The 13,910-nt window shown below is 48.5% G+C and overlaps 1 protein-coding gene across 1 annotated transcript; it reads right to left on the bottom strand.

Moving 5' to 3' along the window:
* Positions 1-10,177: 10,177 nt before the first annotated feature.
* TIMM10 (translocase of inner mitochondrial membrane 10) lies at positions 10,178-13,910 on the bottom strand. The gene is made up of 2 exons (XM_006034768.3): positions 13,510-13,910; positions 10,178-12,988 (listed from the first exon to the last, which is right to left on the bottom strand). Exons 1-2 carry the CDS (start codon positions 13,578-13,580, stop codon positions 12,787-12,789), a joined length of 273 nt encoding a protein of 90 aa, XP_006034830.1. The 5' UTR covers positions 13,581-13,910; the 3' UTR covers positions 10,178-12,786.

Below are 13,910 nucleotides of genomic sequence, written 5' to 3'. Positions count from 1 at the left end.
TAGGAAGAATGCCAAGCTTCTGGGAATTTAGGATGCCCCCCACCAGCCCCCTGGTGAGGGGGTAAGTCATTGGGAGAAGGGTTATAGATTGATAGATGCTAGGGTTGGAAGGGACCTCAACAGATTATCGACTCCAAGCCTTGGGCAGGAAAGGGTGTTGGGATCAGATGTCCCCAGCCAGATGCCTATCCAGCCTTCTCTTAAAGACCCCCAAGATAGGGAAGAGCACCACCTCCCTTGGAAGCTCATTCCAAATTCTGGCCACCTTTAGTGTGAAGAAGTTCTTCCTGACGTCCAGCCTAAATCTGCTCTCTGTCATGTTTGTGACCATTGTTCCGTGTTACCCCAAGAGGCGCCCTAGTGAACAGAGCATCTCTGATTCCTTGCTGCGCCCCGCTAATGAATTTGTAGGCGGCCACAAGATCGCCTCTCAGCCTTCTCTTGCAGAGGCTGAAGAGATTCAGTTCCCTTAGTCTCTCCTCATAGGGCTTAGCCTGCAAACCCTTAACCATATGAGTGGCCCTCCTCTGAACCCTCTCGAGTTTATCCACATCCTTCTTAAAGTATGGCGCCCAAAACTGGACTCAGTACTCGAACTGCAGTCTGACCAGTGCTGCAAAGATGGGAAGTAACATCTCCTTGGATCTATTCGTCATGCATCTGCTAATGCGTGATAAATTGCAGTTAACTTTGCTGATGATTTTGTCACACTGCCGACTTATGTGCATCTTGGAGTCCACTAGGACTCTGAGATCCCTTTCTACTTCTGTGCTGCTGAGAGTGTCATTCCCCAGCCAGTAGGTGTGCTGGATATTTTTACACCCTAGGTGCAGCACTCTGCATTTGTCCTTGTTGTATGCATCCTATTGTGTACTGCTCACTTTACCAACCTGTCCAGGTCCACCTGCAATCATTTCCTACCCTCTGGTGAGTTCACTTCACCCCACAATTTAGTATAATTTGCAAACTTGGACAGAATACACTTCACGCCCCCATCCAAGTCACTGATGAAGACATTGAAGAGTACAGGTCCAAGGACCAAGCCCTGTGGGACCCCATTGCCCACATCCTTCCAGGTCAATACTGACCAGTCCACCATCACTTCTGTGTGCAACCCCCAAGCCAATTTACAACCCAGCGGACAGTGTAATCATCTAAGTCACAGCCTCTTAATTTATTTATGAGAATGGGATGAGATACCATATTGAAGGACTTCCTAAAATCTAAGAGAACGACATCCACCTCTACTCCTGCATCTAAGCGTTTTGTGACCTGGTCATAAAAGAAACAAGATTAGTTTGGCATGATCTACCATGCTCGTTGCCCTGCTGCATTATTTTTCCCACTGGACTCCTACAAATGTGATTCTTAATAATTTTTTCAAAGACTTTTCCAAGGAGAGAGGTGAGACTAACTGGCCTATAATTACTTGGATCCTCCTTCCTCCTCTTCTTGAACATAGGGACCACACTGGCTCTTTTCCAGTCCTCTGGGACCTGACCCAAGCTCCATGAGCACTCAAACAGCTGTGCCACTGGTTCTGCTATGACACTGGCCAATTCCTTCAGTACCCTCGGGTGAAGCTCAGCCAGGCCTGCTGCCTTAAACACATCCAGTCCATCCAAGTGACTCTGCACCAAGTCCTTTCTCCCCCCCCCCCCCCCCCCCCCCCTCCTGCTCTCTACTGTGGTGACCTGGGATTGGAGTATCTGAGTGGGTTAAAGGGGCTAAAGGGGCTCAAGGACCCTAGGGCTTCAGGACCCTCCACTCTTTTCCCTTCCTGCTGGTGGTTGGGTAGCTGCACCTTACATTTTGGAAATCTGTGCCTCATGCTTTGTCATTCAACGTCTGGCTTTAGAGTATAAGTCTGCATACCAGTTACTGAGCCCTTTTGCTCTCCGGATTTCCTCACAGGCATTCAGAGGGCATGCACCAAATTGTATCCCTAATACTTATAGTGCCTAATCCCCCCTGTCCTTATGTTATATTTCAATCTTGTTCTGTATCATTAAAATTGTGTATAGTTAAGCTTCAACAGGTGTCCTGACTTTGCTCTATAGGGAGAGGAGGGGAGATGCTTGCTCTAAGCAGCCCCACCTCCCACAGTGCATCCGCACCCGCTATAATCCCTTCAATTGGAGAGGGGGTATCTCATCTGAGTACCACCCGGGTTACATGTTTGGGGGTTCATCCGGGATTCTGTTGGCATGTGTTTGAGCCTTTGAGGAAAGCTGTGTACCCCTACAGAGAGAAAGCCAAAAGAAACATGTCTGAGCCTCCCAGCTCCTTGGGACTGTCAGGGACTGTCCCTAGGACAGAAGGAGGAGGGTTAACAAACCACGTTGATGCTACCCCAGAGTAGGTTGCGGTGTTGCACCAGGTCATCAGGGTGGTGGCTGAATCCTCTAGTGACCTTGCGGCATACAAAAGGCTAAGAAGCTTTTCAGGAAACTTTCCAGTCCCCCCAGGGGAGGAAGGATTTGATTCCTGGCTTTCTCACATCCAGGAGACTTTGTTAACCTGGCAAATACCCAATGAAGAGAAGCAGCGTCACTTGTTAGACGTGTTGAAAGAACCCGCTTTTGGGATTGAGGACTGCCAAGCTGCAAAACTCTGCCATCACCACCCAGCAATGCTTACAGGTTCTACAGGATGTATTTGGGTGATCCACCTGGGGTAGAGGTGCTTACTACAAGCTGCTGAGCACTTTCCAAAGTAAAGGCAAGACTCTTTCAGCTTATATCCTGCAGCTGGAACAGGTGCTACGAGTAGCAGGGCAAGGGGCTCTCAGTGTAGCTGAAATCGATCACTTGAGTCTCTGGCAGGTTCAGATTGTGGTGTGATATAGCTCAGCCCTAATCAGGAACCTCAATCTGGTGGGCAGTAGGAGTAGCCCGCCTGGATTTAGGCAACTCATCAGAGAAATCTGGAAAGAGGAAGAGATCTTCAACTTAAGGGACACTATGTGGGTCTGGGAGGATGTCCTCCCCCAGAGAGGACCTGTTAGCTGGGTATTAACAGTGGCTCTGCAAGAGGAAGTTCCCTTAGGAGTGGGAGAAGAACCCCTGGCCCCAACACTGGCAATCGCTGTGGTTGGGACCCCCTCTAGGGTACCACCCCTGCCCAGTTGTTGTACCCTGGGTAGACCTCAGACAGGTGCCCGCTCTAGGACCCCGGGGTTCTGCTATAGATGAGTATGCTATAGATGAGAGTATGGGCACATGGCCCAGGAAGGTACCCAGCCAGATAACCCAGAGTTGGTATTCCAATGACTAAAAGGCCAGTGGGAGGTGGGAAATGGAGAAGGGGCAGAGCAAAGAAGTCAGCTCCAACCAGGACCCAGGCAGGCTCCTGAGCATTACCTTCTGTAAGCTTCCTACCAAGGGGCTAGGGAGACCCTGAGCAGAGGTCCCTGTGGCCATGAATGGTCGCATATGCCAGGCCATTCTAGACAGTGGGTCCCAGGTCACCATACTATTTGAATCCTTTTATGGGGAGCATTTGAAACACTGTTCCCCCTTATGGAGCTAGGACTTTGTGGTTTGAGCCAGGAGCAATACCCCTATAGGGGTTACGTGAAATAAGAATAAAATTCCCTGCTCCAATAGCTGGAGTGGAGAGAGTGGTGTCAACCATCGCTGTAGTGTGCCCTGATTCAGGGTGGATAAATGGGGCCTCTATCATTTTAGGGACAAATTCCAGTATCTTCCAGGTTCTTGCTCAATATTGCAAACAGCAGGTAGGCCCAGACTATCAACAGGGGTTAAAGATGCATGCTTTGTGTTCAGAGGCGTATGGCCGGTGGGAGCACAGAGGAAATCGGGCTCCCCCTAAGGTTCTGGGGGCTTTACATTTCTCTAGGGTCCAACCCCAACGGGTCCCTGTGCAGGGCCAGTGGGTTTTGTCCATTGTGTGTAAATGGGTAAGGGGGGAGGAAAGGAGCAAACTAGTGGTGGTAGAGACTCCCACCAGGGGAGAGAGCTCTGGGGCATTGGAAGTCACAGATGGGGCAATCGAAATGAAAGGGGTTGACCAGGAAATTGTCACTATGATAGTGGTCAACCCGACTATGAAAGATATTATAGTCCACCACAGACAAAAGGTGGTGGAGATGGGGAGGCTGAAGTAGTGAGCCCCAAGCTGGGAGACAGCTCCTCCCCAGTTGACCCTCAAAAGCTTTTTTTGGAGGACTCCCCTGTGCTCAAGGCCTGGAAGGCCTGCTTCAGGGATAAACTCAAGGCTCAATCCCATGTCTTTTTGATGCATGAGTGGGATGTTGGAGAGGCCAAAGGGATGGAGACCAAATCTGCTTCAGTGATCCACGGCCTTTCTGAGAAAGGTCACGGTGCAATCCCCTAGTGGAAATGCACCAACTGAGATGCCATCTACAAGAGCTCATGGACCACTGCATCATGACAGAATCTAGGAGTCCTTATGCCTCTCCCATCGTGATTGTATGAAAGAAGAGCGGCCAGCTTTGTATATGTATTGACTACTGCACATTGAATGCTCGTACCATCTCTAACCAATACACTGTCTCCCGGGTACAGGAGGCCTTGGACTGTTTAGTGGGGAGCAAGTGGTTTTTGGTATTTGACCTCCGCAGTGGCTCCTACCAAATACCTCTGCATGAAGAGGATAAGGAGAAAACAGCTTTTATTTGTCCCCTTGGATTCTACCAGCTTGAGTGGGTGCCCCAAGGAATATCTGGGGCTCCTGCCACCTTCCAGAAACTAATGGAGAAAGTAGGTGGGGATATGCATATGATCCAAGTATTAATTCATCTAGATTATGTTATTGTTTTTGGTAAGACCCTGGAGGAGCATGCAGAGCAATTACTCCGGGTACTGAACTAGCTAGAGGCCACCGGGCTCAAGCTGGCCATTGATAAGTGCAAATTCTGCCAAGCCTCTGTGAAATATGTAGAGGAGGGAGAGGAGGGGAGCTGCTCACTCTAAGCAGCCCCACCTCCCACAGCACATTCTCACCCACTAGAATCCCTTCAATTGGAGAGGGGGTACCTCATCTGAGTACAACAAATGTTTCCATCACTGGCAGACTATTCTAAAGAAGTCTGGGCTGTGTGTTGCCCAACCCAAAGCACGGTTTTCACATGTAGGCCTGCTAACTGACAGCCCCCCAGGTCTGTGCGCTAAGTACATTGCCACAAATAAGGAGTTGAGTTTGGCCTGGGATTATCAGGCAGAAACCACTAGGGTCACCCCAAACCACACGTTGCCACCATTGGGGTACTGTCCTGGAAAAGTCTGGGCAGAGTGAGTCTTGCTTGACTTGAAGCTCAGTTTTTGCATGCCACCCTGCCAATTAATACCTCTCCACCCAGGCCAGTGTGCTATGTAATAGCCTTGAAAAGGAGCTGAGTTTGGATCCAGATTGTTGGGCAAAATCCAGCTAGTCACCCCAAAACACACATCTCTTCCACAGAGGGACTGCTCTGAAGAAGTCTGGGCAGGCTCCTGCCCAACCCAAAGCTTGGCTTCCGAGTCCCAGTGTTTCAACTGACAGCCCCTAAACCTGTTGCTAAACATTGACCTGAACAAGGAGCTGAGTTTGGGCTGGGATTATAAAGAAATATCCACTCTGGGTCACCCCAGACCATACATCACTGACACCAGAGGACTCTCCTGAAGAAATCTGAGCATGGCATTGCCTGACCCATAGCTCGGCTTTCAAGTGCCAGCCTTCCAAGTGCCAGCCCCTGAAGGCTGTGCGCTAATAAAGAGCTGCATTTGGGCTGGGACTATGTGGCAAAACCCACAGTGGGTCACCACAAAAAACATGTTTCTGCCATCGGAGGACTCTCCCTAAAAATACTGAGCAGAGTTCTGCCTGACCCAAAGCCCAGTTTTGAGTGCCAACATGACAACTGACAGCCTCTCAAACCATAAATACATTGCCCTGAATAAGGAGCTGGGTTTTGTATAGGATTATCAGGTCACCCCAAAACAGATGTCACCAACTCTGACAGACTCTTGTGAAAAATCCTGGGCACAGCATTTCCTGACCCAAATCTTGTTTTTCACATGCCAGCCTGCCAACTGCCAGCCCCCAGACCTATGTGCTATTTACATTGCTACAAATAAGGAACTGATTTTAGGCTGGGATCATGGGGGAAAACCCACTTTGAATCACCCCAAAACACGTCACCACCACCACCACCGAGGGACTCTTCTGAAGAAACCCAAGTATAGGTCTCTACTTGACCCAAAGTTCAGTTTTTGAGTGGCAGCCTGTCAATTGACATCAACACTGGAAGGCCTGTATATTGCTGTTCTGCCAGGCACTGGAGGGCAGTAAGAATGGCTGCATACAAATATAGGGGGCATTTATACACATTTTTTTTTCCAGCGATGCGCCAGAAATCTGCCACTTTGGATCAGACTCAATTAATCAAGCCTACTTTGCACGTGAGCTGAGGCAAATTGCACTGCGCCATGTGCAGTTGTATAAGCGGTGAAATGCACATCAGTGTGCAGAAAATGGTGGCGATGTGCTTTTGAACTATAGCACCTCCGAGGTGTTTTAGTTCAAAAGCATGCTGCTGCCTTTTTTGCAGCGCTAACATGCATGTTGCCACTTATACAACTACATACATTGCGGCGCCGGGTGCTTTTCAAAGCACTCAGCACTGCAACACATGCATGTGTAAAAATGCCTAGGGGTTTTACACTAACTTTTCAAATTTACCTCGAGCCCCTACCCAGAAACTTGGTAAAGTAAATTTGAACTGGATGTTCTAATGTGAACAAACCTGACCACTCACAAGCTAACATTGAATTAAAACAAGTTTATTACAAGGCAAAAGGGGAGCAAGGGTACACCCTAAGTAAAACCTTAACTATTAACCTTTAATGGCAGCTCAGAATTTGATCACAGTCATAGTCAGTGGCAAACCAACCTGGGGAACTACCATCTAGCCCAGTCACTTGGGAAGGGGGTTTCACCCAGGACTACCATCCAGGGGCTCTACCACCTGCATCAGCGTAGTAGTAAGTGCTGGGCAGGAAGGCCCACCCTGGAGGCCCTGCTGCTCCCCCTGCCAGGGGTTGCCACCCTTCTCCTGGGGCTCTGCCACCTATGCCAGTCAAAATAGCAAGGACTGGATAGGAAGGCACACACAGGAGTCATTGTCACTTTGATGCTGTTGAGTGGTGGTAGGGTGCAATGCTAGTGCATGCTGCTGTGGATGCCACCACCAACGGGTCTCCACTGCTCTGCCAGGAGTTTCTGTTGCTCCACTGGGAGGTCTCAGCTGCTCCTCCACTCCATCAGGGTATCTGTCACTCCTCCATCCTGCCAGGAGTTTCTGCTGGTCCTCTTCAGGTTGTCATGAAACCCCAGATCTTTTAGGTCCTGCCCTATATCAGTGGTAGGTTCTGGGATTTTTTTCAGCTGTTTTTACTATAACGAATCACCTAAACTTACTACATAGTACTGTGTTCAGAAGCACTTTTAATCCAAGGGGTTGAGTGAAAATGTCCAGGGAGTGACTCCTGCTTGGAATATCTCCCCCTTTGCCCACACCTGTGCTTTGTGCCAAAAGTGAGGGCCACACACTGCAGACTATGGCATGGATTACAACGGAGCTGACCTTTTCGTCACCTTTGTATAACTTGGCATCAGCATCAGACTTCACAAATATGGAAGGGAGGGCTGATAAACACAAAATCTCATTTACCTTTTAACCTGCCTCTCACCTTACTGCTTCTCTCCTGCCTTTACCATTGTGTACGTCAAACAGTATAACCCAAGACTACAAAGAGTGAAAACAGGCTTGAGGAGCCCTTCAAACCTGTGTACCTACTGCATACTAATACAGGTGTGCAGATAAGGAATTATAGAAAGTTTTCACTATGGAACATAACCTTAATCAAAGATGCAGAACATAATTGGGATACACATATATAGAAATCTAAATTTTTTAATACATATCACTATGAACATGGAACCTACTTGAATGACTTGGGACATCACTGCATTACTTGACTTTTTGGTTCAGGTTTAAACCATGCTAAAAATTATGCCATGGTTATCCTTCTTTGGTTTTTCTTATTAAACATGCAACAGTCTTCTCAGACAGAAATTTTGGCCAATATGAGAATTTTTGGATAGGCACCTGTCATGTCATTGCATTATGAATGTGTGATGTTATTCATTTAGAATTATTGTTTCTACTCTTTGTCTGTTATTATTTTTATTTATTAAGGTAAAATAAAGCACATTTATTTAAATTGCTTTCTGGCAGGAAATACCACATTATACATTTTCTCTCCTTCATTTTTTCTCATGGAAACATATGGTGTGTGTGTGTGTGTAAACTCACACTGATTTTTCCAAACTTAATATTTATTACCATATTTACTCAAATCCAAGACAAGTTTTTGTCCCTCATTCAACATGAGGAAAAACATGCCTCTTCTTGGATGCGAGTACCAGCAATCTTGTCTCCAGCTAGGTCCTGAATTAGGCAGTAGTACAGGTCAGGGATCAGGCAGAGGATGGGGCAGCAGTTTTCATAAAGATCAGGAAGAAGCGCATGTGAGGATCAGGTAGGGAATGGGGCATTAGTGTGGGTAGGGAAGGGCAGCAGTATATACTCAAGATTGGGCAGGAGATCAGGAAACAGCATGTGTTGTGGGATTGGGCAATAGCTTGCATGGGGGTTTGGGAAGCAGCAGGGATCGCAGGTTAGAGTAGCAGCGCACACTGGGAAGCAGATGGGGAACTGGGCAGCAGCATGCATTGGGATTGGGCAGATGTTGGTGACTGGGCAGCAGCAGGGGTGGACAGCAGCACGTGATGGGGATTAGGTGGCAGTATGGGTTGGGAATGTGGGGCCAGTGGTGGGTTCTGGGTCAGAGGACAAGTGACAGGGCACAGGCATGGGGCAGGAGAGCAAGGGGCAGGGGTCAGGGCTGCCTGCCTCCCCCATTCCGTGGTTGAGGACAGATTTAAGACAACCCTCCAATAACTAGATTCCATACATGGAAAATTACAGCAGATTATAGAATTATAATATGTTATAATTTTCCATGTATGGAATCTACCTATTTGGGATAGTTATCCTACATTCAAAGCCATTTTGGATTCAGGTAAATATGGTATTAATTACAAAATAAATTATCATAATCAACACACACTATTCCATTCAATAACAGAACATAGAAAATAGATGAGAACATAAAATCACAGTATTAGTATCAGTAGTAGTAGTAGTAGGCATCTATCCATCTCACAAGACAATAGAATTACTCCAAGTGAAACATCAGCTCACTGAACGTAAGCCTCCCTTGAAAGATAACACGAAGCTGGAGTGACCTCTCTAGGGCACAAAAGCCTGAGTAGTGTATATGGAGACACTGAGCTCTCCATACACTAGCATCCCTCCCTTGGCTTTGCAGGTTTAATCCAAAGGAAAGGCAGATACCAATATATTTGGAACCAGCCTGACTGCAAAAGGTGTCAGGTCAAAGATCACCCATTTGTCCATCTATCAGAGCTCCACTCCTAGCCTGAGTGCCAACCAGGGTTCAAGAGCCCAGTCTACGCAGTCAGTGGATTTCAGTTCCTCAACTTTTTGGTGGCATTTCCTCTGCCAGGGGTAAAACTAGTATCCCCTCTAAGGTGTTCTTCTGCACAAAGCCACCGGTACCCTAGAGATTGCCAGGTTATTTAACCGCTGCTCAGCACTCAGTGTTAGCAGGTAGTTCCAAACCTGACCTATATTAGCACCAGTACTGTGTTCTTAATTCCCCAAGTGAGAGTTTAGTATGTATTTATCTATCTGTGCGTGTCCTTGCTGATGTCAGAAACAATAAAGACATTCATAAAGAAACAACAAGACTTGGCACGCTTTCCTAAGAGCTCTGGAGAACTCTTCTTCAGATGCTGGTGTATCTCCACATCCTACCTTTTTTAATTCTAAAATTCCATCATAGTAACGCCAGCTCCAAGTCTCACCAAGTCTGTGGAAACACACAAAATGGTTGCTAGTATTGCATGTTACCTCAACTACCTTGTACCTGCAATGAGAAAACCTTTGAACGCTGATGAATTTGCAAATAGGTCTGTTGTCCTCTGTTGAATTGATCAGGACTGGCAAGATGTTTTATCTAGAAGCATTCCATCTACTTAAATACAAAAGACCTAAATACAGGATACAAGAAAGGCATTTGGGGGGCAAGAAAACAAGGTCTTACCATCTCTGAGAAGACAGTGATAGACATTTGAGAAAGCATGGTTCAGTAATTTGATATAGAACTAAATATGCATATATTTTTATTTTGATGTACTTAATGTCATCACAGCTACAACACAACTCTTACACTATCAGTTTATTTCATGTCATATATAGAAATCTGTGGTGGACAAAGCCAAGAATTAAATGCAACCTGAAAAGGCTTCTTTGGGAAGAGTCCCCCAGTGACTGAGTGGTGCGGTTTGGGGTGACCTGTAATGCCAGTCCAAAATCAGCTCCTTATTTGGTGCTATGTACACAGCACAAAGCTTGGGGGGGGGCAATCAGTCAAGAGAGAGGCACACAAAAACCAAGCTTTGGGTTGAGCAAGGGCCTATCCAGGCTTCCTCAGGAGAATATTCCAGTGGCAGAGACATATGGTTTGGAGTGACCCAAAAAGGCTTTTCATCCATAATCCCAGCCCAAAATCACCTCCTTATTCAGTACCATGTAAATACATGGCCCAGGGAACCATTAGTTGGCAGGCTGGCACGCAAAAACCAAGCTTTAAGTCAGGCTAGGAGCTACCCAAATTTCTTCAGGACAGTCCCCCCGGGCATGGAGATGTATGGTTTGTGGTGACCCAAAGTGGATCTTGCCCCATAATCCCAACCCAAATTAAACTCATTTGGGGAAATGTACACCGCACACATACCCAAAGGGCTGTCAGTTGGCAGACTAGCAGTGAAAACCAAACTTCAGTTCAGCCAGTGCCCTACTCAGACTTATTCAGAAGAAACAGCTGAAAATGTGTAGTTTGGGAAGACCTGAAAATGATTTTGCTTCATAATCCCAGCTTAATCTCATCTCCTTATTCAAGGCTATGTACTTGATACATGGTATAATTTTACAACTTTAAATTATTTAAAGTTAGCTTTGAAAAACCAGCCGTGAACCAGGAATAAGGAACTAGAGACTGAGACTAAAGAACTGGGAATTAGGAACCTTTAGCCTCACCCAAGGGGCACACACAGACCCATCCTCCCCACTAAACTTGGCTGCCCTGTTGGGGAGCTGCCAAAAAATCATGCTCCTTACATGAACTCCTATCCCCTAGAGGATTAACTCCCACTAGGTCTTGAGGGTCCTGCTCCTCCCCACCCCCAAGGAGCTTAGTCCATATAGTCCTCAATGTCCGTCTCTCTAACCCCCAAACACTTCTATCCCTATTTCCTTTTGCCCCCTGCTGATCTCTTCCTTGTCCATGGTCGACAACATCCTGCTGTAGATTCCACCCCTGCTGTGCTCCCTCTAGGCTCTCTCGCCCTAACAAACAGAGGCTAGAGCTAGACAAAGCCAGGCCAGTAAGACCTTCCCCCTGCTGTTTGCTATCCCTAGCCTCATGCAACCCCCTCTGTCTCCTCCAACACAGCCCCTACCCTCACTTGCTGCTACAGCCTTGCTATAGCTGTCAGTACCCCCAAGCCAGCCTCAAAATCCCCCTCCCAGGTGCCTGCAGTCCCCAGTGCAAACAAAAGCTGCTGTACACATAGTTTTTCCTGCCAGCGAATTCTGAGGAAATCATCATGCAGCATCTTCCAGGAAAACCAGACTGAGCCCCAAGAGGACTGAATTGCATGCAGTAAAAATAACTCCTAGCCACTCCCTGGAGGTCACTGGGATTAGAAGCTTCACCCTCAGGCTAAATGGAGCTGCCGTGTAATTAACCACAAATCAGAAACTGGGATGAGAGAAAGGAGGAAAACACCAATTAGGAGCCAGGCTTGTAAAAATATTTACTAAAGCCATGAACTGAAAGCCAAGTGAAACTCCCATGTGCTTTCCCTGGCAGCAGCATGCCCCCTGCTGGCCACACATAGCAGCTACAGCCATCAAGGATTGCAAGGAAATTCTTTAGATTACAGCCAGCAGTTTGCCTCCCCGAACAAAAATGCAGCCATCTCTGGGGGGAGGGGGGAAAAGGACAAGGGTTGCCCAACAGAAAATAGGAACAGGCTCTGTCACAGAGTTTGGGGCTGAAAGTGAAAGGCAAACTGCAGCCAGGAGGGGATTACTCAAATCTGACAGGGGCATGCTGCTCTCAGTGAGAGTACCATGGAGATTTGATGAGCACAATACCATAGGGAATATACACCCACCTGGAGGCAGTGCCCCCTGCAGCCAATCCATCATGCCATCAAAGGGGTAAAAGAGCTGGGACAAGGGTTCTAGCCCAACCTCCTGCAAGAGGACACTTCATCACAAACTACCCTGGATCAAGCCTTTGCTCCATTAGTCAATAAAGAGACACCACTAGGATAGGATTGGGACCTCATCCCTATTTGGGACAATGCTGCTCACTGGGAGCATCATCTGGAAAGGGCAGAGATAGGACCTCATCCACTCAGTAGGAAACAGCTCATCAGCAAATCTCAGCACAGGATCCCCTTGTTGGAAGGCAGAGGCCCAGTGCTGCTCATACAAAACTATCAAGGCTTTATTGACAGGGGACCCAGGGCTGAATCTAGGCTGCAGTCCAGTGCACTCAGGGCCTATCACACTTGCTGTCCAAAGCTGTAGAGGGATTCTTAAACCGTCCCAGCCCCCTGCTGAATCCGCTTCATCAGCTCCTCATCTTGCATGGAGAGCTCTGTCAATTTCTTGCCCATGCGTTCATGAATGTCCAGGTACTTGGAGACACAGCGGTCCAGGCATACAGACTCCCCTTTGGAGAGCTCAGCCTCCTTGTAGTGGGGGGGGACACACTTCCGGTGGCAGGCATTGGTCATCCTGGGGTACAAAGGAGGGAGACATTATGAGAATCTCTACACGCCCCTGCTCACCAGGCCAGTCTCCTTCACACACAGCACAGCAACCATTCCAGACATTAGTTCTTCCCCCACCCCGCTCTGTGGATATCTTAAATGGCCACTGCACCTCCCCTGCTACTGCATCCTAGGCTTTCCTTTCCACATGCACACAGCTCTGCTCACACTCTGCAGCCCCATCCCCTTGCCATCACAGATCCATACGCCCCACACAGCTCTACCAGTGTATTTCCATCCATTCACAGGCTCTCTGACATTTCAACTCAAGGATCCTGCTCACATACACACGGCTTTGGTGATGCATCCTAGGGGCCCCCCAGCAAGGAAATGGACACATGAGATATTCCTGCACTTGAAAGTAGGAGTCCTGTGGCCTACAACAGCCCACAGGCAGATATTTTCCTCTCTCTTCCTCCCCCCAGGCGCTTAGGAGCATGGAGTAAAGCCCAGAGCCCTGCAGGGGTCTTTGGACGGGGTCATGACCTGTTGTACATGTCAGCCATCATCTCCACCTCCAGCTCTGCTGCCAGCCGCTGCGCCTGCACAGGATCCATCGCCCAAGCTCTGCGTCCCGTGCAGCTGGGGCAGGGCCGGGATCTCCTGGAAAGGCACAAAAACTGTCAGTGCTGCCCCAGCCCCGGGCAGCGCCCAGCTACACCCGAGGCGGCGTCAACGACGACCCCAGCGCACCCGAGGCCGCGGGGACCCCGAGGAGCTGGCGGCGCCTCCCTACGGGGCAGCCCCTGCACCCTCTGCGCGGAGCGCGGTCAGACCCCAGCGGGGGGCAGCCTTGGCACCGTGCCCCCCCGCCCCCTTCGAGGCCAGCGGCGCCTCCCCTCCCGCCTCGGCCGCCCCCTGCCCGTGCGCAGGGGCCGGGCGACGGT

The sequence above is a fragment of the Alligator sinensis genome, unplaced genomic scaffold, assembly GCF_000455745.1.
Source record: "Alligator sinensis unplaced genomic scaffold, ASM45574v1 scaffold639_1, whole genome shotgun sequence".
Classification (NCBI taxonomy): Eukaryota; Metazoa; Chordata; order Crocodylia; family Alligatoridae; genus Alligator; species Alligator sinensis.
Note: the sequence above shows the minus strand (reverse complement) of the source record. Positions and strands in the feature narration are given on the sequence as shown.

Excerpts from the sequence above, each read along its gene's own strand:
- TIMM10 (XM_006034768.3), bottom strand. The coding sequence starts at position 13,580 with ATGGATCCTGTGCAGGCGCAGCGGCTGGCAGCAGAGCTGGAGGTGGAG. Across the intron at positions 12,989-13,509 it reads ATGGCTGACATGTACAACAG|GATGACCAATGCCTGCCACC; the intron begins GTCATGACCCCG and ends TTTGTACCCCAG.